Below are 24,611 nucleotides of genomic sequence, written 5' to 3' on the forward strand. Positions count from 1 at the left end.
GTTTTGGCAGGCTGGAAGTCTCTAGAAAGTTGCCCATTTCTTCTAGGTTGTCAGATTTGTTGGCATACAATTGTTCATAGTATTCTCTTGTCTTTTTTTTTTTTTTGTATTTCTGCTCTATCTGTTGTCATTTCTCCTTTTTCATTTCTTATTTTGTTTATTTGGGTTTTTTCTCTTCTCTTCTTGGTGAGAATGGCCAGAGGTTTGTCAATTTTTTTTATCTTTTCAAAGTAGAAGCTCATGGTTTTATTGATTTTTTTCTATTTCTTAAATCTCCATTTTATTGATTTCCTCTCTGATTTTTATGATTTCCTTCCTTCTGCTGACTTTAGGTTTTGTTTGTTTTTTTTTTCTAATTCATTTAGGTGTTGGGTTAAGTTGTTGATTTGAGATTTTTCTTCTTTTTTTTGAGGAAGGCCTGTATTGCTATGAATTTCCCTCTGAGCACTGCTTTTGTGGCATCCCATAGATTTTGAGTGTTTGTGTCTTCATTATCATTTGTCTTGAGGTATTTTTAAATTTCCCTTTTGATTTATGTAGATAGATATAAGCAGATCCATATTCTAATCAGTCTATTGCTAAATGCTTTGGGACTGGGCCTAGGACACTGTGGTAAGCACTATCTGTGTATCCTATCCTTTCATTCCATTCTCAAAACAGCTTCATGAATGACATCATCATTATCCTTGTTTTATAGACTAGGAAGTTAAGATATACACATAGGGTGAATAATGTGCCCTAAATTTCACAACCAGTCAGTGGTTAAGCTGGGATTTGTATTGAGGCAGTGTGGCCCCCAGAGCCTGTACACCCAGTCACTTGCCATGTGTCTGTCTCAATGCAACTTTGGTGTATACTCCCTTTAAATGGCTAATATAAAAAAAGTGCAGTGGTTAAGGCATCTGGCTTCTTTACTTGATGTTAGACACCAGATTAGCACCTAGATCAGAATGAATTTCAGGAGAGACAGTGGGTATAATAGGAAGAGTATAGACCCTGTGTTTAGTGGAGCCAAGGTGGAATCTTGGCTTTATGCTCCTGGTTGGCTAAGTGACTTTGGATACCCTCCATCCTCTCTTTGCTTGGTTTCTTTATTTGTAAATTTGGAAAACATACAAATATCTACCCTATAGATTATTTTATTGGGGGTATTCATATAAATCTTAAAACTTTACAGCTTTTCAGGGAGCATCCTTCTTGCCTTCCCTCCTCTCTTTCCACTACCTGCCTTCCTCCCCTCTTTTCTCAGCTGTTGTTACCAATCTTTACACAAACAAGGACTACTTTTTAAAACTATTTCTCCAATAGACTCTCTGGAGTCTATTATTAAAATTATATAAGTGATAAAAATTATATAAATAGATTTCCTGATTTTTATTTGGCAAAGACACATGTAATCTTTAGTCACAGCTTCTAAGCTGTGTGATATAGCAGTTTTCCACACCAGGTTGGTGTAAGGTAGTACACAAAAGTAACACAAAACTTAGAAAAATTAAGGTGTATCTACATTCTTTTTTTTTTAAACTTTTTTATGGCTGTGGTATATGGAAGTTCCCAGTCCAGGTGTTGAGTTGGAGCTGCAGCTGCAGGCTTACACCACAGCCACAGCAACACCAGATCCAGGCCACATCTGAGGCCTGCACACAATGCTAGCAACCCACTGAGCAAGGCCAGAGACTGAACTGCATCCTTACAGAGTAAATATCAGGTCCTTAACCCATTAAGCCATAACAGGAATTCCCATGTACATTCTTATAGAAAAAATGGACATTTTTCATTAACCTTCTTAAGATATTGAAGACAAAATGCTGACCCCCTAAAATTTTTTGGATCCTCTTCCTCTCTTGATTATATTAGATAACCATATTTCAGGTTAATGAAACAATACAAAGGCATACAGACATGAAAGAAACCATGTTATATTCCAAGAACAATATGCCAAGTAGTAATTAAACTGTAGTGTAGCGTTAAGGGTGGGGACAATTTTTCAGAGACAAAGTGGTGATAGAAGGAGTGATAAGTGAAAGTGAATATACTTTATACTGAAGTTATTGGATGGAGGTCGAGGGCTTCTAAGCAGAAGAGAAGAAACTCAATTTTGTACTGTAGAAATATCACTCTAATGACAGGATAGATGGAATATGTTTGATGGAAAGATGAAAGGTACAGGGAGATGCGTTAGGAAGGAATACTCAAGTTTGGAGATGATGAGGGTTGAACTGAGGTAGTGAGTTTGTAAGAATGAGGAAGGAAAGAGTGGTGGTGAAATTGACAGCTATTTTAGAGGTAGAATGAATAGGACTCGGAATTTTATTTGATGTGAAGAGAAGTAGAAGGAGGTGCTGTAATTTCTAGCTTGTCTGACATTACAGCCCAGAATACACACAAGCATAGTGACTGATTAAATTTTCTGAAAGTGAATGTGAACTCCTTTTATGCCTGATGACAGAACACTTAAATTTGACATGTTGGGGTAAATTTAGTTCAAGTATAGCACGCACGAGTGCCTTACGTGTCACTGATCCTCAGCATCTATCCTGCTGGAATCCAACATTTCCCACTCTGCATCCCTGTCTGGCCTCTGGTCTCTGGGTTGCTGGCTGTTTCTCTTGGCTGATCCACATCCTCCTGGGAAAACATGGACCTTGAGCTAGTCATCCTCACCTCTCTATGTCTGAGAAGTGCTCTCACATAGCTACCTCTGTTCCTGAAATCTCCTCCTTCTACTACTTGCTGTGTCACTATCCTTCAGTTGTACCTACTCCATACTCAGATTCCCAAAAACTTCTCTGAGGAGTCTATTACCCTCAACCAGTCCAGGGTGCATGTCAGCACCCAGGCTCCTTTTAGAGATTTATGAACATCTAACCTCCTCTTCAAAGTCCCTCTCCTCTAGGCTAGATGAGAAATGGAGAAAAGGGGTCATTTCTTTGTGTTGCTTAGGGCAACATTTTATGCCCTGATTCCTTCAAGGAATTGTCCCTCAACACTTGAAGAAACTTTTTTCTTCCCTCTCAAAAAGCCCAATTAGTGGAATTACAGGTTGCTGGAATTCAGAATAACAATGCTATGAGTCTGGAGAGTCTGTTTTTGTAGTCAGAAAACAAGATCTTGACTCTCTTATTTTCTCTGCATTTAGCTCTGTCAGATCCCCATGAGGCAAGGTATGTTTCTGAGAAAACAGAGGTCGCCTGTGGTGGCACTGGTGATTGCATAAGGGGTGGGCATTTTATCCAGTTACATGTGGTTGACTAAGTAGATGACATAACTGTCTTTAAATGGAAAAGGATGTGGAGAAATATGAATTCCTATATACTGTTGTTGGGAGTATAAATTGGTAGATGCTTTCTAGAGGGTAAACTAGCAACATATTTCAAAATTATATATGTGCACACTTTTGACCCAATGATTCTTTTAGGAATTTCCCTTAAGAAAATAAATGGACAAGTCTATGTCTGTGTATGTGTACGTATACCTACCTACGTACATACATATATATATACATTGTGGCATCAATTATGATAATAGAAAATTAGAAATTGCTTACATGCCCAGCTGCAGGGGTTTTGTTAATTACATATAGGACACATAAATGCAGTGAGATACTATGTAGTCTTAAAAGTGATTATGTGTTTTTTAACATTGGAGGATGTCCATGATGTATTTAGGTAAAAGAATGAGATTATGAAATGTCACACATAACACGATCCCTTTTTTCAAAAAAGTATACATGTTTATATATGTATGTACATATATGTATGTATAAAACACTTATATCTACATGCATATCTATCCACCTACCTCCCCATCAAGCTCCTGAGAACATATACAGAATTATGGATCATGTTTTCTTTCTTCTTTATGGCTCTTGTGTTATCTGAAGTTGTGATGATGTTCATACAGTACTTTCACAATTACAGAAAAAGCCAAAAGATTATCTCCATTTTTTTTAAATGATAAGAAATATTCATAGGGGAAAAAAATTTAAGATCTTTCCATCTAGACTAATTTATTTCAGGACCCTCAAAGCCACCTTGCTTAACTTATTGGCAAATCATGCTTATTTCAACCCAAATTTGGAGATTACCCTATTCTAAGAGTCTGAGACAGATAGACAATACATGATAGAAAATTCTGTATGAGGAGTTCCCGTCATGGCTCAGTGGTTAACAAATTCAACTAGGAACCATGAGGTTGCGGGTTCGATCCCTGGCCTTGCTCAGTGGGTTAAGGATCCGGCGTTGCCATGAGCTGTGGTGTAGGTCACAGACGTGGCTCGGATCCCGCATTGCTGTGGCTCTGGCATAGGCCGGTGGCTACAGCTCCAATTCAATCCCTAGCCTGGGAATCTCCATATGCCACAGGAGTGGCCTAAGAAATGGCAAAAATACAAAAAAAAAAAAAAGAAAGAAAGAAAATTCTATATGAGAAGAATGCATACGTTTCTAGTAAGCTTTTGCTTAAAATTGGGAAGAAATAGCATCCAAGAAAAGTTATTTCTGGAGATGCTATCTATCCCAATCTTGGCTACTTTTATCTAAGTCTGTGATTTGGGGAATGAAATATTGGAATCATAAATTTATACCACTCAGTTTTCTTGTGTTATGCATTTGAGTTCAGTGGAGTTCACAAAAAAACTTTTTAAAAAGTGTATCAGAAGAAGAGGATCTACATGATAGCAACTGTTAGAAGGAAATAACCTAAATGCTGATATATAAACCTGTCGAATGTGCTTCAATTATTTCTTAAACATTGATATGTAATTTTCATGCATTTCATGCATATGGCTTGTTTCAAATTTAGTGTCATGAAAATGTTGTAGACTCACTGAGTACTGGGTTAACTTTGCTGCCATAGCTGCTTTAGTACTAAGGGCATGCCCAGATCTGCAATTAAACCCTGTAATGGTTCCTCCAAAGATTATTGTATTGATTACATTTCACCAACACATACTTCTTCTCCCCAAAGAAAAGCAGACTGAGCATATAATTTTGCTTGGCCTGATGGGAAATCATCCATGTTTCATTTCTGTTACATTGATCATATGTTTTATTAGAAATATTAACTAATTAAACATTGAAGTGACTATTACTTTTGAATAGTATCCCAGTGGAGTACTTTAGGAACTGACATTTCTTCTTTAGTTAACAAAATACACATTGCATTTTTTTGCACACCTACTTGGTGGAAAGTTATTTGTTGGAATGAGCAGGCTTCACAAATGCAAATGACTCCAGGGCCAGACAGATAATATTAGTTGTGTGGTCTGGGCTGTACAAGTCTTAGGGAGTGGTGGGGACTTTGGCGAAGGTGGACATCATGTTGTCTGTAAATTCACACAGATTGTTTTTAAGTGCTGTACAGGCCAAACAAAATACACCTTGTTCCTAATTCCCAATTCTAGTCATCCAGGCAAAACCTTTATTAAGTTTAGTTTCCATCACAAATTGTAAAATGTTAGAGCACCAAGTAATATTAGAGACCTTCCTAGTATGCACCGGTGCAGTTGCCCAAGTTTTCTTAATGTTATCAACCAGTATGATTGGCTGGTACCATTCCCCTAGATGCTAATAAAGATGCTGGTTCAGGTGTTGAGTATCTTATAGGTCACACAGGTATTAAGGGATAGAACTGGAGTTTGACATCAAAATTTCCTGTATTTTCTCCCTTTCTCCACTATAGGCAGGTTATTAATGTCCCTTAACTGCTGCTCTGGCACTGTATCTTTGTCCCAACCCAGAGGTCACCTGTGGCTAACTCTATGTGTCAGACTGTTTGATATAGAAGACAGAGAACTAGGAATTAGAAGACCTGGGTTCTAGCCTGGGTCTGTAACTGGCTAATCAAAGTGGCTAGAGATCAGATAACTCAACTGTGGGCATATGAGAGTCAGAGGGAGACCTTGGTCCTGAACCCAGATCTCCCTATTTCAAACTCAATGCTCCTATCAAAGTCAAAATTGCATTCTTCTAAACATGATGTCATGGTTTCAATCCATTTCCTAATGGATCCTTTTAATATTTGAATATAGAGTGCCTCAAGAAGACAGGCAAAAATAATTCTTTTTTGTACCATCCCTTTTTTTTTATAGATTGCATGTAAGCCAGCATGGGTTTAACTGCGCTTTGCTGTGCTCATAGTGGCATGGGGTTATGAGTGCCAAGGTTGCCTCAACCATTAATGCGCTTCTGCACGCCAACACTGTAAAGACTCCCCTTCATTACAGAGCTTGGAAAAAACAGGCACTCTTTTGTTTTAGCATTTGTTACTTGTATTCTGTGGTAAAGCAGTGTGTGTTACGCCTGCAAAAATGTATAGTTCATATTCCTCGAAGGAAGTTATATGTAGCTTTTTCCCTCCTAATAAATAGTTTTGCAAGAACCAGCTAGTGTTTGAAGAGCTAAGTTCCAGGGAAAAAAAGAAATGGCAGTTATAGAGCATGGGCAAAGGTCTGAAAACGCACGAGCCCACTCTGGTGAGGAGGGTTGGCCTGAACGGAGGGAGTGTGGTGGGAATATAAGCAGAGCTGGAAACACCGTCCCTTTTCTGCCTGGAAAAGGGTTCATATGAGATCTTAGGAAGACAGTTGAGGGGAAAAAAAAATCCTAAGTAAATAGAATTTCAGCCAATACTTTCATGAACTTCACCCTTCTTTGGAATGTTTTCATTCTCTGGGGGAAAACAGAGTTTGAGTCATTTCTTCAGTGAGCGAGAACTTTACTAAAAAGGAAACCTTAGGAGATGCGTGCCCTTTGGTGCTTCCTGAGGACCTCGTTTATGAGCTGTGCCACACTGTCAGAGAAATGTTCACTGTGGAAGAACTTGTCTCCCTTGCTTTCTTCATTATATGGGACTGTAAATTTTCATGACTATGAGGAGAGTTCCCTAACATGGATATCTGATGCAAAAGCCCCGTATCTCCCCCTTAAAGCAATGATTTTTCATGTCTACTCTCCCCACCTCCCCACCCTAACTCCCTAAATTTCACACATAGCACTCTGACTTTATAAATCTTTTTCTTTGATTCTGCAAACTGATGGCTAAACATATAATTATCCCTGGAGCCAACAGCATGTAACCTCTGGGTTCCTTGGGTTCCTAAATGCAGGCTGTGATTTTGGTCCTGAACAGCAGAAGGAGATGTTGAGCCAGAAGATAAGTGGTTTTTGTTTTTGTTGTTTAAACTTAGCTTGTAAACAATTAGTGTTACATTTTCAAATAATTAGAAAGCTGAGGGCTAACATGCTTGTTTTTGTACCATGAACATTCTCTTATTTCAGAAGAGCCACAGCAGAAAAACCATTGAAACAAATGTTTTTCTCCAGAGGATAAGCCTTTGGGAAGCAGCTTCATTTTGCTATAAGCCAGAATCCCCATTTTCTGGCCTGTCTCTGACTCCCATTCTCTCCTGGGCACTCGTTTTGTATATGCGAGTTGTGACCTAAAGTGTTGGAGGTTGGCTTTGGCCCTCATCTTTGGGAACACCGACTAGATTGTGGGGTTCCCTGGTTGTGATCAAAAGATGTGCAGTCATGTCAGCTTGCCCTACGTTACTTCAAAGCCTGTCATCCAGGGGGTTCTGAGAGGAAATTTTCCTTTCTGTAGAGGCGTCCTCTTTCCATTTTAAAGAGAAAAGGCCACTTTGAAGGGTGTTAAGTCACCATACAATCTTTCCCTTAAGCAGCAGAGTTGGATGAGGTGCTGGCAGCATTATACGGCTGCTGACTAGCTTTAGGGCACTGGAAGGGGGGCTCCATTTGGAACTTTCCTTTACTCTTTGGTGTCTGTAGTTTCTTTCCCAGAAGATTTATTCTATTGTTTGAGTTGATGAGTATAATTTTGACTTGAAATATTCCATTATATTGTAATGACTATGCCAATTCAGTAAATGTCACCATTTGTTTTTATTGCCAAATTTTTAAAAGATGTGCTTCTGAGAAGACTGCCGTTTTAAGTCGGATCACATTACATCGTTCTCCAAGTTGATTAATTTATTTCATATACAGAATTCCTAGAAGATTTCAACAATTGTCTTTAGTCTTCCCTTTTCCATTATGTAATATCATGGGACAGGTCAGTGGTTCTTCAGTCCTTGAAGCTCAGGTAACCTTATATGTCAAATTTATCAAGAGCCCCTAGTTCAAGCCCAGCCCAAGATGATGATTTGGCGTTTAGGTAATTTAAAACATTCAAGATGATTCTGTTTTCTTTAGGTTTACCCTCCTACTTCCTGGAATTTGCAAATTTGCCTTGGTATCACCGTCACAAAGAATCATCCAGCTAGCTTACTGAAACTGAATCTTATGCTGCAGTCTGTCTGAACAGTGATAAAATGAATTTACCTCTAGGCCAGTCTCTTATTAGGGTTTATAGGTATGCTCTGTATACTTTGTTATGATTTGCCTTCCTCCCTTCTCCTTTAAGGAAAGCAAAGGAAAATTTGTTTGGACAAAACAGAAGTTTTTCCAATGGCCATGTAGTTTTTGAAAAAAAGCAGCCGCTAGAGCTGGACTCAGTTGTAGAAGAAACTGTAACAGGAGATTATGCCTTAATCATAAATGGCCACAGTTTGGTGAGTTCGCTTAAGGCTTTTGTTATTTCTTTTTCTCCGTCCCAATAATCATTTCTTTTGTGCTGTTGTAATGAAATCTTCTGTGTATTCAAAACAAATGACACTACTAGAAATAGTACACACACAATGACTTCCTGTTTGCAAATGGAAGGAAACTTCTGATGTATATTTCATACATTATTGCTTGAACCACCACAGTGAAGGGGAGGGTCTAAAGAAATACTGAATTCATATAATATCATTATTGTCCAAATGATTATAGACAGTTTATCAGTATAGTTTAAGTGCTTTTCTAAGGGCGAGTGTCACAGTTCCCTATTGTTTAATTGAAACAGAGCAACTGGATAGATGTATTGTAATTATTGCTTTTGCTAATGTTTGTGATTTGCAGAGCACAACCTGACCTTCATATAATTACCACACAAAATTATTGCCATTAAGATACCTCTGGTGGTTTTTCTAAATAGCAGCATTTTAGAGCAATGCCAAACAATTTGCTTTGATTAGGAAATCTGGTTCTTGTCGTAATAGAATAAACTTGCATTGTACTTTTAATGTAGTTCAGGTTCCAAATCTTGAACAAATATCAAAATGCTCTTCTGAGTTTCTAATTTAGAAAACAAAAGCTCTGATTGTACTCCAGTGAAATGATCATTTATATACACAAAGAGCTAATCTCACATCTTTCTCTGGCTTTGATGACCCTTTTTCACTTTCAGAGTTTGGAAAATAAATGGATCTTCTTGTAGACAGTTTCTTAGAGGACAAAAGATGTTGGATATGAGTATATTTTATTTCCCCCCTTGTGATCAGCTGTCTGTGAGCTCTTAGTGCTTAGAGCATTACCCAGCTGGATTCCAGACGTAATGATGTGTTGTCTTCTACACCATGGAAAGTTACAGAGCTCAGTTGCAGGCCAAGCTTAGTTGAAAAGTTTGTCCAGATGACACGAACTTCTCCCTTGCACAAATGAGCAGCAACTGAAGATTCTAAGCCTGTCAGCTGGGACTTGGAGCTGATGGACTCCAAGCTAAATTGCCCAGGGACCATCATATGGAAAGGATCCCTAGTGACTTGTGCCTTGACTTTCTCTCAGGCTCAAGGAGGCCACTGTGCAGTGGATTAGAGTACTCAGGTGAAAACACACAAGATTCTCTGTCTTTAAATATTCTGAAATAAAGAGCTAAGATAGATGCTCTTTAAGAACCCCCTTAGCTTCAAAGCCTGAAGCTTATGAAACCATGAAATGTCATTTTCCATTTAAGAAGAATGGACTACGTTTCTACTAGTCATGCTAAGAAAAATCATGATTCCAATTTGCTCAAAGTTTGATGTTTTGCAGGATGTAATTGGGTCTTTCTTCCTCAGAGTCTGAGACTAGGTTTCCATTCCTTGATAGTAGAGAAGAAGGAAAAGAGAGAGAAGGGAACCATTCTGGGCAAAACAGCCAGTTACATGCTTTTCTTTCTGAAAGGGTGGTTGTATTTGAGAATGCTAACTCATGATTTCCCCTAAGAATTGTAGGGGACAATTGACATGAGACTTTTCTACATCAGAGTCCTATTTTTATACTCACTCACCCATCCTTCCATTCATAACATTAACATTCATTAAGCATACCCAGGTCACAGTGCTGGAGCCTGAGGATAAGGGTGTGAGTTGAACACAGTCCTTGTCTTAGGGAGTGTAATCTGGTGGGGGGGCTCATCTCACAGTGGTATGACAAACACTGTAAAGAGGTATGGGCACAGTGCTTTGAGAGGATAGAGACAAAGCAGCACATTTAGTTCCTCATGGCAAAATCAGGGAAGACTTCCTGGAGGAAGTGATGTTTTCAGGTAGAGGAGGTAACAAAGGCAAAGCCACAGAAGCAAGAAAGAACCCATCAAGTTATGGAAACAAGCAATTTAGCATGACACTAGTAACGAGTAAACGGGAATGTGATGGAAGACAGAACTCAAAAGGAATACGGGGCTAGAATGTGGTGGTCTGTGAACATCTTGCTAAAGATTCAAAGATAATGACTGAAAGTTTTGGTGGATTCCTGTTTCTGTTAATGCATTTATTAAATAATGTAGTGAGATGATTTCTAGGAAAAACTACAGTTAATTGCAAAGGATTATGTTCTCTTTTTTAGGCCTTTCTTGATATAGCTAAAGGCTCTTACGTATTTGGAGAGGAGCAAGGGTGGCAATGGTTGGGGAACCCTGTGTGAGACACAGGTTGCATGTCATGCTTTGGTACAGGCCTTTCTTGATTTCATTCATTATGTCCTTCAAGGGCTAATCTCCAGATCATCTGCTTCTCATTTGCCCTCACCTTAACAGCCACAACAATAAACACTAAAGAGACAAAACAACAATGGAAAGGAAACAAAAATATCATTCTGTAGAATGATCAAAGCACCATAATTTTGTAGACATTCTAATTTGGTGAGGTGGTGGACTGGTTCTGAACTTTGCATTTTCCTTATCTTCGTGGATTCTCGAAATTCTTTGCATTTAACTGTCTCTCTCCCGTACAACACAAGAAAGTATCAAGGAAGACACACAGGGCACTGTGTCTTTTACTTTTCTTGTAAAATTCCTTGGCACTTAGAAGGAGTTCAGTACTCTTTTCTTTTGTTGTTGGTGTGACCATGCAGCAACAATGACTTGTTGAAATGAATTAAACTGTTTAGAAAAGAAATTAGTTGAGAAACGAGAAATCAGCTTCCCAAATGACACTTCTCATTTACTGTTTCTTGTTCTGTTGTGGATTAAAATATATATATATTAAAATATATATTATATATATATAATATAGGCCCATGCTCTGGAAAGTGATGTCAAGAACGATCTTCTAGAACTTGCCTGCATGTGCAAGACTGTGATTTGCTGCCGAGTCACCCCACTCCAGAAAGCCCAAGTAGTTGAGCTGGTGAAGAAGCACAGAAATGCCGTGACTTTGGCCATTGGTGATGGAGCCAATGATGTCAGCATGATCAAAAGTAAGCACTGCTCAATGGGGCACGCTGCAGGCTTGGAGCCCTTAGTCAGCATTTGGCAATACGTAATGGAGGTTGTACTGCACTTTAATTTTCCCTGTAGTTCTAACATGAATGCTTTCTGGGTCTAATGCATTTGTAAAAAAAAAAAAACAAAAAACAAAAAACCTCTGTCTTTAATTAAATCATTTGTGTATTTTTAGGCTAGAAAAGGGTATTGGTCATTGTTGGAGAAGTAAGTAGCTATGGTGTAGAGGAGTGAACACCAGATTCACAGTTCCAGCACTTGGGTGTAGTCCCAGGTTTGCTACTTACAAATTGTAAACCTTTGTTCGAGTTACTGAACTTTCCAGAGCCAATTTCCTCTTTTGTAAAACTGGGGTAAATAATCTAACCATCACGAGTGTTTCATGAGGTAATACATGGGAAACTATAGCATTTATAAAAATGCTATAGTTGTAAGGTTTACATGAATAAATAACAACATACAGGAGGAGTGGTAAGTTCCCCAAAGAGGTTGTATCTTTGTGTGAGAGTGGGTGTGAAAGTGTCACTCTTCTTGTTCGCAGGTGCTCACATAGGTGTTGGCATCAGTGGCCAGGAAGGACTGCAGGCGGTCCTAGCCAGCGACTACTCATTTGCACAGTTCAGATACCTCCAGAGGCTTCTCCTTGTTCATGGAAGGTGGTCCTATTTCCGAATGTGCAAATTTTTATGCTATTTCTTCTATAAGAATTTTGCATTCACGCTTGTGCATTTCTGGTTTGGTTTCTTCTGTGGTTTCTCAGCCCAGGTTGGTAAAAAAGCAATTTTCTTTTTTTAAAAATAAGATCCCTTGGATTGTAGATGAGTATTCTTCATGGCTCTTTGTTAATAGAGGACATTTTTATATGTCTCGTTCAGATGACAGTGTGGCAGTTATGTATTTGATAGTCGACTTAAGCTTTAAACCCAAGAGGAATATATATTTACCTAGAGTTTTGTTTTTTTGCTTTTTTATATAATAACTAATGAGTACTCCTTCTGGTGCATTTTTAAGTGTTTTTTTTTTTTTTTTGAAATGTTGAGTACAATGACAGGTAAGTTTGAAGTAGAGTTTTAACTCAAAAGTCTGAGAAACACTAACAAGAAATGTTGAGGCATATCTTTTGGGAAGATGGTCACTCACCCAACACATTGCACATACATATTTTATATCAGGGGAATTAACAGCTTCAGGGCTGTTTTGGGAGCAATTCAGTAGCTAAAAATTGACCTATAGGTTGTGTTGGTGGTAAGGAAAAAAATTAGCAAATTAATAACTTAGAATTCTATTTTCATATCCATTTTAAAAGTTACTTAACCCCTATCTTGAATATCAGGAAAACTTCGATCCTGGTTATCAACTGGGAAATGTAAGACTTGATAGCATTTAAATATATTTATGAATAAAACATGGCATCAATAGTGTAAAAAACAACAAGCTTGTCTTTGAGAATGAAGTGGTAGCCATAAATCTCATTAGAGATTTACTCAATTGTTCTTCCTTCCTCTTGGTTTTCATCACTGTTTTCAATGATACACATGAAGCTAATTTTTTCAGTCATTTTATTCCAGAAAAAAATGAGTATTAATTAAATCTTGGCACTTTATGTTATCTTAAATGTGTCAAGGGAGATTAGTGAATCCCCCTTTTGTAATGAAAACAGATTTGGTACATTTTCCCCTTATTCAGAGAAGTTGAGATTTCTTAAGGTAAGGCACACCCATACCCATTCCTAATTTTCTCTTTTAAGAATAACATTCCCAAAACTAAAAGAAGACTCTGTTAATATTTTTGTTGGTATTTTTGGTACTCTAGATGGTAAAAGTAAGGCAAACCTTGATTTTAGCGTCTCAGAAATCATTTTTGCAGTGTTACTTCAGAGAAGCCACTGGGGTGGGGCTGGTGACCTGCTCACAGTTCCACCTTAGTCCACCAAAGACAAGTGTGGGAGTATGGCCTGTGCCTTCTGAGGCTACTGGCTTTCCGTCCAGGTGAGAAGGAAGCCAGGATATTGCTAAGTGGTGTTTTTGAGCAGTCCGCTTTTCATATTTCAAAGGTTTGGGGCTTTTGAAAAATCACAAAACACTGAGGAGATGCCTTAACCATTATTTAGACCTCTTAGGACACAGAGGAGTAGTTAATGATTTGAATGTACAGATACACCAAGCTTAGATAGGCACGTTTACTGCCCATGTGGTCTTTGTTAAAACTGTGAAGTTGAAATGAATGTTCGATGATTTCTAATCCTTACATTTAGGTGATTTTCTGCTCTGCTTTCCAGATCTGATAAAATTGGTAAGAATCAGACTGTAAGTTGTTTAACAACTAGATTTTTCAGTTTAAAAGAGAGCAGTAAGGGGGAACAATGATCTCTCTAAAAACATGGGTACCTGATATAAACTCAGCTGTAAGACAAACCACCTGTCTATGACTAGGTTTCTGAAATGTTTGATTTAATTGAGTGTGTCTTTTTTCTATGTTCCTTTTTTCTTCTTTTTATTTTTTTTTTAACATCAGAAACTAGTTAATTGGACAATATTCCTCTGAATCCATTGTCAGTGCTGACCGACCCTCTGTGTTCTTTCCAGTGCTAATGAGTTGAGGTGGACCAGTGGTTCTCAAGCTTTAATTTACCTGAGAATCACCCAGGCTTTTAAAGCACAACTCCCTGGACCCCACCTGAGTTTCTGATTTAGAACGTCTGAGGCAGAGTTCAGGAGTCTGCATTTCTAACAAGCTACATGTAGATGCTCATGTTGCAGGTGGGGGGACCATATGTTGAGAACCACAGTGCTGGCTGACATAGATGAAAATCTGAAGATAGGCTTTTGGAATCCAGAACCCAGAGTAAAATCCATTCTGCTGACTTTTTGTTTTGTACACTATAGACTCACTTCATCTTTTCTGAAGCAGAGAGGTCAGTTAAGCAAACAGTTTATCCCCCCAGTTGCAATTTTTCCAGTGGGCTTAGAATTTCCTTATCCACCCTGCCAAAACCATCACCCCTGAGGCTTGGACATGCACTAAGACAAGGTCAGGAGAAAGGGGGTGTGTGTCCATTTCAGGGAAGAGGATTGCTTTTCTCAATTTACCCAGTCTATTACAATTTTATCTGTCTTAACCCTGAGCTCATTATGGAAAGAAAACATATCCGAATCATCCATACAGCCTATAATCTTGAATGTTTTTTCAGTTGTGTTACTATTAATATGAAATGATGGTTAAATGGACCACACGTAATGTAGGTCTTAATTATTCATATACAGCTTCATTCTGGGAAAGACATAGAGTGGATTTCCCTGGTTTTATTTTGCTTTGCCTGGGTCCTGGCTGATTTAAATAGGGCAGGGCACATACCCTTTAAGCAGGGAAGGAGTCACCATATAAAACCAATTAGACTACTGGGTAGAAATCTTGGACTGCCATCCATTTTGCCCTAATTTTTATGATGATTTGATCAAGTTGGGACTTAGATTTATATTGACTGGACATGAGTCTTTGGTCCCACTGTTTAAGGCTTTCATTCATTCAATGAATATTTACTAAGACCTGATCTGTGTCAGACTGCGATGCCTGCTGGAACTTATGTCTCAGGTACGGAAAGGGATGTCTAAGAGGTGCATTCTTGGTAAACATAGCAAAGTGTGATATCACACATTTTATTAGCTGTCCACATGGTGAAGAATTTAATGTTCTGTTTCCAGGATTTTCAGAGAAATGGCTAGGCTTGTCAGGAGAGTGGCAAGTAGTAATTTGTTACTGTTTGTCAGAGAGGAAAAGGCAGTAGGTCAATGACAGTACTCACGTAAAGGCATCAGTGCTTTGATTTCATCTTCTGGATGGAATCATGGTATTGTTAACACCAACAAGTCGAGATTAAAAAAATTTCAGTTATAGCTAACACTTAAATAGCACTTATGTGCCAGGAATTATTTAAATGTTTTGCCTGTGTTAACTCACTACTTATTATGAAGTAGGTTTTTAAAATTATGGCCTATGTCAACTTTTAAAAAGTAACTATAAAATATTTTTAATTGTGGTAAAAATACATAAATTGAAAATTGACTGTCTTAACCATTTTTATGTGTACAGTTCGGTAAAGTACGTTCACACTGTTGTGTTAACAGATATCTAGAACTTTTTCATCTTGTAAAACTGAAACTCTATACCCACTGAAAAACATCTTTCTATTTCCCTCTCTCTCCAGCCCATGGAAATAACAACTCTACTTTCTATTTCTTTGAGTTTGACTGGGTAATTTCAAATGATCTATGTTTCAGTTTACAGATTCTTCTACTTGGTTGAATCTATGGTTTATGCTCTCTCTTGACTTCTGCAGTCATTGTATTCTTCAGCTGTAGGGTTTCTATTTGTTTTGATGATTTCTATTTCTTTGTTGAATTTCTCATTTTGTTTACACATTATTTTCCCAATTCTCATTATCTGTGTGGTCTTATAGCTCACTGACCCTCTTTAAGAGGATTATTCAGAATTCCTAGTCAGACAGTTTATAGATCTCCTGCAGCTTGGGTAAAGATGGGTCAGGTGGAAGTTTCAGTGGGGAGGTGGGGTTTACTATCCAGGTCTCTATCTGGGCAAAGTCACTGCCTATGCTCTCAGGTTAGGGAGCTACTACAGGCTGGACTCTGGGATTGATTAGGGTCAGATGGGGTCTCAGGCTGTGCTTCCTGAATGGATGGTGCTACTAGCTGGATTCTATGTTTATTCAGGGCCACAGGCTGGGCTTTAGGTTGGATGGGGCTGCAGGCTGTGCTCTGTGTTCAGGCAGGGCAAAAGGGTGTGACCCCAAATTTGGCTGGGTCCCTGTCTCGGCTCCCTGATCAGATAGGACCCACAGGCTATGCTCTGTGATTGGGTCAACTCACTGGCTAGTCTCCCTGGCTGGGCTAGACTATAGCCAGTGGTTAGCAACTGGGCAGTTCTTTATGCTGGGCTCTGTTTCAGGGTGAGGCTAGTCTAGGTTCCTGTGGGTAGAACCATATGCTGGGCTTTGAGACCGCCCAGGATCACTCTTCTGGCTCCCTGGTTATATGGGGCCAGAGCAATAACTTAAGAATTGGGCAGGACTGTTAGCCTGGATCCCTGTGTAAGCAGGGCTGTAGGATGGAAGGCTCCATGGCTGCCTGGGTTTGCTGGCCAGGCATCCTGGCTGGGTGGGACGTAAGGCTATGCTCAGCAATTAGGTGGGGTTGTAAATTCTCTTCCCTGCCCAGGTAGAGCCATAGGACAGGCTCCACAGTTAATTTAGTTCATTGACTAGGTACCCATATCAGACAGAACTGCCTGGAGCAAACAAGGTCCCTGGCCAGAAGAAGCTACTGGCTTAGCTCTGCAGAAGGGCAGAGCCCCTGGCTGGCATCTCTGCTTCAGTGCTGCTGAGTGCTAATGGCTGTAGGCCTCACCACCCACCTCTTATCTGTCTTGATCTTATTTACTTTGTACTCTCTTTCTCCCACTGGAGAAATCGCACGCCCAGAGAGATCCTCCTGGTACAATACTGTGCTGGCCTGGGGAAGGGGTGATGCTGACAGAGTGTAGTTGCTCCTCTTTCTCTTCTAATGTGATCCTTCTAGGTCTTTGTGATCCAGAGGGGCACTTCAATCTTAGCCCCCAGGTATAGGGTTTTCACAGTGGTGTCTTGTCTGTCGATAGTTGCTAGGTGGTCTTCTTGTGAGGAGGACCAACCTTGGCCATCTTGATGACATCACTCCTGAAGTAGCTTTTTTTACATAGAGCATTGGTGTGGCTTCAGCCAGTTGCCTGGGGATACTGCCTACTTGAGATCTCTCTCTCTATTCCAGGATTATTTTGAATTTGGATTGTAAACTCTGGTAAATACCATTTGAGGCTCATACTTTCAGGAGAAATTTTTTTATCTCTCCCTTTAGTGCCAAGGTTGACACAGCGAGTTTCCTTGCAGCCCCTTTGTGTGTGAAGATTTGTTTCTCCTTTTCTTTCATACTAAGGATTCATCCCTCTGCTGCCTTAGCTTTATGGGGATGTTAGATTACCCACCTGGTCTAATCTTGGCATCAGTAGTGGTGTCTTCTTCAATAAATAGTATCTTAAAGTCAATGATATGTGGTATTCCTACCCAAACTCATTTGTCAAGGAGCCCTGTTTTCTCCAAGCACTGAGTGTAAAGTCCTATAGAATAGGTACTATGCAGAACTCTGGAAAATTCTGGAATAGACGTCTCTATGGTGACAATTTCAAAACCAGGCACTGCACTGCTGTTTATCCTAGTTTCAATGTTTTGAGAACGTGAGATGTACAAAGGACAAAATGATGCTAAGAATATTATTTCCAGAAGAACAGGCTATTTATATTCATCTTTTAAAAACTTCTATTTTCTTAATTAACTCTAGTCCAAGGATGAAATGGCCCTGATTTGTATGCTAAAGTGGGGTGTGTGTGTGTTACACTTAAACTGCAAAGTCTTTTTTTACTATCCTCAAAGTTTTTTTCTTATTATAAAAAAATTATATGTGAATACATATCAACTTCTGACAACATACTCTGTATTTTTCTCATTTAAAAAACCTTCACATTTTGAGACATCTCTCTTATTTTACATTCTTCAGAAGTGTTATTTTTTTTAATGGCATTCGGACATAGGAATTTATTATGAATTGTTTATTCTGATTTTATAAACATTTATATTGTTGTCATTTTAAATTGAATAATTCATTCCTTGCCCATAGCCCTGAGTCACACAGCATTGTCAAAATGCTAGTAGGAATGAATGCTTGTTTTCCATCTGGGGAAGAGAAAACAAAGCGATGAAAGGGACAAGTTCCTACCCACCTGGTATTTGTTTTCTCACTGGGAAATAAAGATAGGCACACATAGGTCAGCTAGAAATACTGTATTTGAAAGTAACATGAGAGCATGGGAAAAAAGAGAAATGTGTGAGAATCTGGTGCAAATTCAGGGGCTCTATTAATCTCAAGTGAGTCTATGAATACTTTCAAAATTAAGCAGAATACTGGAGGCCTGAAAGTCTAGCTACCTGCAGGCATACGGGGGCTGGTTTGTGTAAAGGTCTGAGACTGTAGAGTCAAAGGAAGAAAAGCATCCTGTTACCTCCTCAACACTGTCCAACTGATCTGTGGTTAGCTGAATTTACAATCTCTTTAAAATTTCTAAAATTCCATTTAAAATCAACTCATTCAGAAAAACCTTTAAAAACCTGCATAGCAGTGGTGAGGGGAAGTCTTACTTACTGTGGACAGTAAGAAGTCTCTTGTGGAACAGGTGTTAGCCTGCCAGCAAGATGGAAGCTCTGCTGCTCCCCCACCGCACCCACGTGTGCTCGGGCTGGTGTGTTAGTAAAAATGCCAAGAAGCAGCTGTGAGGGCAACGCGGATGTGGAATTGGGACTGGTAGGCATCACAATCTCTTTTCCATTCCCTGTTTTTTACTGGAAGGTCCTGATTAACAACACGTTTAACTGAAAAATCTTCTGGCTCTTTTTCCTGAGCCCTGTTTTTCTAAGGACAATATGCTGTAAATGAGGCAAGTGAAAAGAAAACAACATATTTGGGAGAGACACTAGTCTACAGAGAAAGAGAATTTTTGAATAGAGGACACTTTTCTGCCCAGTGAAATCATTTAGCTGGCTCAGGCCTCCAAAGCCACATGCTGGGCGATAAGGCTTTCTTAGTCTCTAGAGCCCATTGGATAGCCACTTGTTCCCAGCCTGTTAATGAAAGCTGGCCATCTGACATCTTCCCACCCCTGCCATCCTCCTCCTAAATTGCTTCAGTGGAACTGCAAGCTCCACAGCGAAATGGAGCCAGTAGTAATAAAAGTTCCAGGGCCCGGCAGACTTAGTAACAGCAGGCATGTGTTCAGAGGTCCTTCCTTGGCAGGCCTGATCGCCAGTCACTTCCCTGTCTAATCCCCACAGATGTGAGACACACACATCCTCCAACACAGAATCTATAGTCTCTGAATGCTCATTCATTTAATTAGAATGAACTGAGTGCCAGTTTGGAGCCAAGAGCTCTGCTGGCTTCCAGGGGCACAAGAATGAACCAGCGGGATGCAGTTCCTACCCTCAGGGAACTTAACAGTTTGGGAACGATTTTATTTTCATAAATGGGAAACTGATGTTGAATAACTCCCTGGTCACCTTGCTCTTAAATTTCTGCCAAGAGGTTTTTTACAATTAAATTTGTCATGGATGGGCCCTATCTCAAGGGGGTCCAATTTCAGCGTGATTCATAAGCACCTACGTCTTTCTTCCATGCGTCTCTGAAGAGGTTGCTTTGAAGTAATCCACTCTGCAGCTGAAAACATCTGACCAAATGTAAACAGATTGTGCTTTCATAGACACATTGTTGACTTTTAGAACACCAGTTTAATTACTTAATGAAGTGCCATGTACTATTTCTTTACTACCTTGGCCTGTCTCTAGGGACCTGGTGAATTTTATCCAGGCTCTTATTCTCTGATGATAGGTCCAGTAGATTCTAGCCAGTGTCCCATCCTGGTAGGTGGGCTGGGACAGATGTGCAATCTCATCCAGCTGTGGTGTGTGAGGCTCTGAGGAGCCAGTGGGTGGGACCATCCCTGTTTGTGAGATGGTGGCTCTTAGGACATCTTGGATGGAGGATGATATGGTGCGGGCTGGGCTGGGCTTGGTTTTTAGACTTTCCTCCGCTTGACTTCAGTGCCTCGCCTCTGCTGTGATTGCTTTGGAACACATGGGGCAAGAATCTGCCGGGGAGGGACCAGACTCCTTTGGTTCCCTCTGCTGGGTGGACTTTCCTGGGAGAAGCAGCTGTGACACAGAACAAAAACTATAGGTCTTGTGAGATCTAGACTCTTGGCTCTGGCAAGAATGTCAGATACTGAGTCCAGCCCCTCCTTTACAGAGGAGGAACATGAGTTTCCCAAGAGTTGAGGGTCAGTGGTAGACAGGCTGCGACTGGAACTCATTCAATCTTCTGACTTTTTCTTCAGTGTTCTTTCAGCTCTGCTTGATAAGTGGCCATGGGAGTTGGTTTAGACTTGGAAGAGAGAATGGCTCCATCTTTTATTTATTTATTTTTAAAGTAACTGTCTTTCGCTAACCCCTACTCAGGCAAATGTTTGCTTTATTTGGATCTAAAGGAGAAACTTCCAGAAACAGTCAGTATGCTATGACTATGGGGAGAAAATGAACACTCTCACTGAGAGAGAGCTTGTGCCGAGGGGTGTCTCCTATGGCTTAGATCCTTAGAAAGGCCAGGCCCGCCTCTAGGCAAACTGCCTCCTGGAATCATCTGGAAACTGAAGTCCACCTTCTGCCAGCAAACACTCCAACCAAATTGCCACCAAAAGACAATTTAAATACAATCTATCCTGATGAAATTTCCAACCAGATTTTTGGACCAGAGGAGTTTAAAGGTCAGATAAGTTTTTAAACTGAATCATGGATCCTTTCTAAGGACATGCCTTATCTCAATCCAATATTAAAGCCTGCATGATTTTCACGGAATCTACTGCGGGTTTGTGTGCACAATTTATGTGTAACTTATTTTAAAAGTACCTTATGCCCTCAGGATTTTTGATAAAGATAAACTGTCCCCTATGAGGGCTAGAGCCAAAAGAGAAAACCTCAACCACCTGCCCTGCCCCACTAAGGTACCCCTCAAAGAAAAAAACCATTGGCTGAATCCCTAATTAGAAAATTCACATTTGAAACTATGCAACTACTGGTCCTGTGTACTGGGGGATGTTATTATCTGATGACAATTTATCATTGTCAGTGAGATATAGAGCTGTGTATGTTTTTTTTTTTAATTCTGCTGTGATATGGAAACAATTATCTTGTCAAGGCCAGAAAAACATTCATTCTGTCAAACAATTTAAGAAAACCCACAATGAAAAGTCTAGCAAGTGACGTGTGGGAGTGCGGCTAATCTCCAGTCTTGGATGACTTCATGGATTTGGTTACCTGTGAGCCCATCTCAACCTGGCTGGCAGTTCCTATCCCGTCACCCTCCAGATGTGCTCTGTGGAAAACCCAGGGAGGGGTGGGGGCTCCAGCCTGGCCATTCTTCCTGGATCCTGCTAGTGGGTTTCTGCTAATTACACAAATCAGTAACAGATGTGCTGAGGCTGAATGCCTCCTCCTATTTATTTATTCCACAATGTGTTTTCCTTAAATGACAAATGTTTTTTAAAGCCAAAAAGAAAAAAAAAGTCATTATATAGTTTTCCTCTGCAACACACAGCAAAAGGGGGGTATGTGTCTCCGAGAGCTAGCTCGTCCTGAGCAAGGAGCTAAGCCAATGATCTCAGAATAGAAAGCCCTTAGTAACTGTTTAAGATCCTTTTTAAGGTTTATTTAAATGTAGTATTCTATAAATCGTAGATTCTGTGTTCCCTAAGCTGTTGGATTATAATTTGCAGCTGGAGTATTTTTACTCTATTATAGAATGGCTGATAAGGTTGATAAACTGCTCCCATAGAGAAGGGAACAGGGAGGAGCTGTCCTTAAATAGGAAAACAATGAAGTTAGAAAAAGGAACACCCCACAATCTTTTTTCTGATCTGTGAAGACACTTTTAGGCTTCCAGCAGACTAGCAGCATTGTACAGGAGCATGACTTTTCTCTCTTACTCAGAATATTGGAAATGGGAAAAAGAAAATTTGGAAGTAGATGTGGTATGGCTGCCTCTAGGAGAATGGGAGCCCTAGGACAAACACTTTTGTTCAGGATTCTTATTCGTGTAAACAGGTTGAGTCACCCCAAATCAAATGTCAGCACTGGTCTAGTCTAGTCTCAATGGTTCCCATACCAGAGGCTCCAGGGGATTATTCTCCTTCCTCCTCTTTAGAGCATCTGGTCAATCCTCGTGTGTGTGTGTGTGTGTGTGTGTGTGTGTGTGTGTGTGTGTGTTGGGGGGGGGATCTAGTGGATGTAATAGAGGGCTTTTTACCTGGAAGGGAAAAAACAGGAATGGGGTCCATGTGGGTCACAGTCTGGCTACTGTTCCCCTCTGAGCTGGTCTGAGGCACCAGAAGGCATCTTGAAGATTTTCTAAGCATAGCTAAGGACTTAAAGGGAAGTGGAGCATTTACCTCAATCACTGTTCGAGTAGTTGGTGATCTCTTTCAAGGAGAGTAAGAAGCCTGTTGTAGAAGAAATACTGCTTGTGACTTTAATTTTTTTGGAAGACCCTAAAGCCTAAACTGTACTAAATCAATACTCATAACTGGAAAAGGTGCTTTTTTTTAAAAAGTGAATGACTCAGTTTAACACTTTTGGTAGAGGCAACACTAGACTTAAATAGTGATTGATATAATTTAGTATTCATGAAGAAAATGCATAATTATATCAAGGTATTCAATTTTCTTTAAACTGTTCTAATTCTCTATTGATTTCATTAAAATAGTAATTTACCTTAGGTATAAATATCTATGATTGGTTGTAGCAATAAAAAATAGTATTTTCATAAAAGTGTATATTAGTGGGAAAATATACCTTTTTATTTCCCATTAAACACATCACTTGAAACTTGAATTGCTGCCTATTCCCCACTCTATCCTTTCCTCCCCTAATAAAGGGCATTTCTTGGCACTCTCTGTCAGGCACCGCTGCTATATTGGTATTTATTTATTTCATTGAATACTTACAACATTCCTCAAACCCCTATTTTCTAGCCAGGAAACTTAAGACTGAGAGAGATTGAGTATTTTAGTCAAGGACACGCAGTTCTGTCAGAATTCTGACTCCAATGCCTTTACCCTTAAGATACCAGCTTCTTTTTGTTGAATACTGACCACATGCCTGGGCATTGAGTTAGGTTCCTGAGCCCCCACAGATGAATAAGTTATATAACCTGCTCCCACGGAGCCCAAAATCTAGTGGGGAGAGCCTGGGAATCAGCATATAAATGATTGTAAGTTGTCAGTTATAAAGCAGTGAGGTGCAGCATGTCAGGGGACTACCAAGGAGTGGCGGGGAACCCAGCTCTGAAGAATGGGAGTAGGCAGGGCTCAGAAAGCCTTCCTAGAAGATCTGTCCCTGGGCTGACCTTCAAGGGCCAATCAGAGCAAAGCAGGTGAGGAGGGAAAGGATGGGCATCCCAGCAGAGGGAATAACTTGAGGCAAGTCACAGAAGTGAAGAGTGGTTTGGACTGGAACACATACCATCTGGTATGGTTAAGTCAGGGGGTTTAGGATGAATTTAATATGGGTTGTTAGAGAAAGGAAGAAATATCAGATTTCTGATGGGTTCTAGGATGGGGGTGGTGCTGTTAGAAACTGATATAGGGAGCCTGAGAGAGGGGCCTGGTTCAGGTACAGTGAGAATGAGTTCAGGCCTGGACACACTGAGTTTGAGCAGCCTGTGGCACATCCTCAGGGGAAGGTCTGGTAGCCAGTTAAATGTTGAACATTTATAAAAAGTTGTAAAATAATTCAAATAGGTATCGATAGAGCACCTTCTACTGGCTAGACATTATTCTAGGCACAGGAGTTATGGTGAGCAAGTCTCTGTTTCATGGAGATTCTATTCTAGTGGGATGAAGACAGAGGATGAAGAAGTAAATCAGGAAGATAATTTCAGAATTGTTACTAGGAAAGAACTGGGTAATGTCAAAGTTCTCATTTTGAGGAGGTAACATTGAAGCTGTGACCTGAGTGTTTCGAAGGAAACTTTCATGTGAGTATCCTTGGGTTAAAGTGTTCCAGGCAGAGGGCATTCAAAAGTCCCCTGCCCTAGGAATGAGTCTGGTAAGTTAGAGAAAGACAGTCAGGGAAGCTGAAGCTCCATAAGTGAAGGCGTGAGTGCAGTGAGGCGAAGTTGAATTATGCAAGCATGGGTTGGGAAGGGCTATAGGGCATGGCAAAGAGCCCGAATTTCATTCCAAGTAAAATGGGAAGCCATTGGAGGGTCTATTGTATGACTAGATTACAAGAAACCCCAGCTTGTACTTCTTGTGCATGATCTGCCATGTTAAATACTGATGCTAAGTATGTCTGATGCTTTGTTACTATTGAAACAAAA

The 24,611-nt window shown here is 39.9% G+C and overlaps 1 protein-coding gene across 20 annotated transcripts in view; it reads left to right on the forward strand.

Annotated features, from left to right (window-relative positions):
* ATP8B4 (ATPase phospholipid transporting 8B4 (putative)) overlaps positions 1-24,611 on the forward strand; it is a 285,562-nt gene that overhangs the window by 231,128 nt on the left and 29,823 nt on the right. For all 20 annotated transcript variants that reach the window (XM_021095810.1, XM_021095809.1, XM_021095798.1 and 17 more), the window contains 3 exons: positions 8,425-8,572; positions 11,378-11,561; positions 12,128-12,351. In XM_021095810.1, coding sequence (XP_020951469.1) covers positions 8,425-8,572; positions 11,378-11,561; positions 12,128-12,351 — 556 coding nt within the window. The remainder of the gene's footprint in view (positions 1-8,424; positions 8,573-11,377; positions 11,562-12,127; positions 12,352-24,611) is intronic.

The sequence above is a fragment of the Sus scrofa genome, chromosome 1 (genome assembly GCF_000003025.6).
Source record: "Sus scrofa isolate TJ Tabasco breed Duroc chromosome 1, Sscrofa11.1, whole genome shotgun sequence".
NCBI classification, from domain to species: domain Eukaryota; kingdom Metazoa; phylum Chordata; class Mammalia; order Artiodactyla; family Suidae; genus Sus; species Sus scrofa.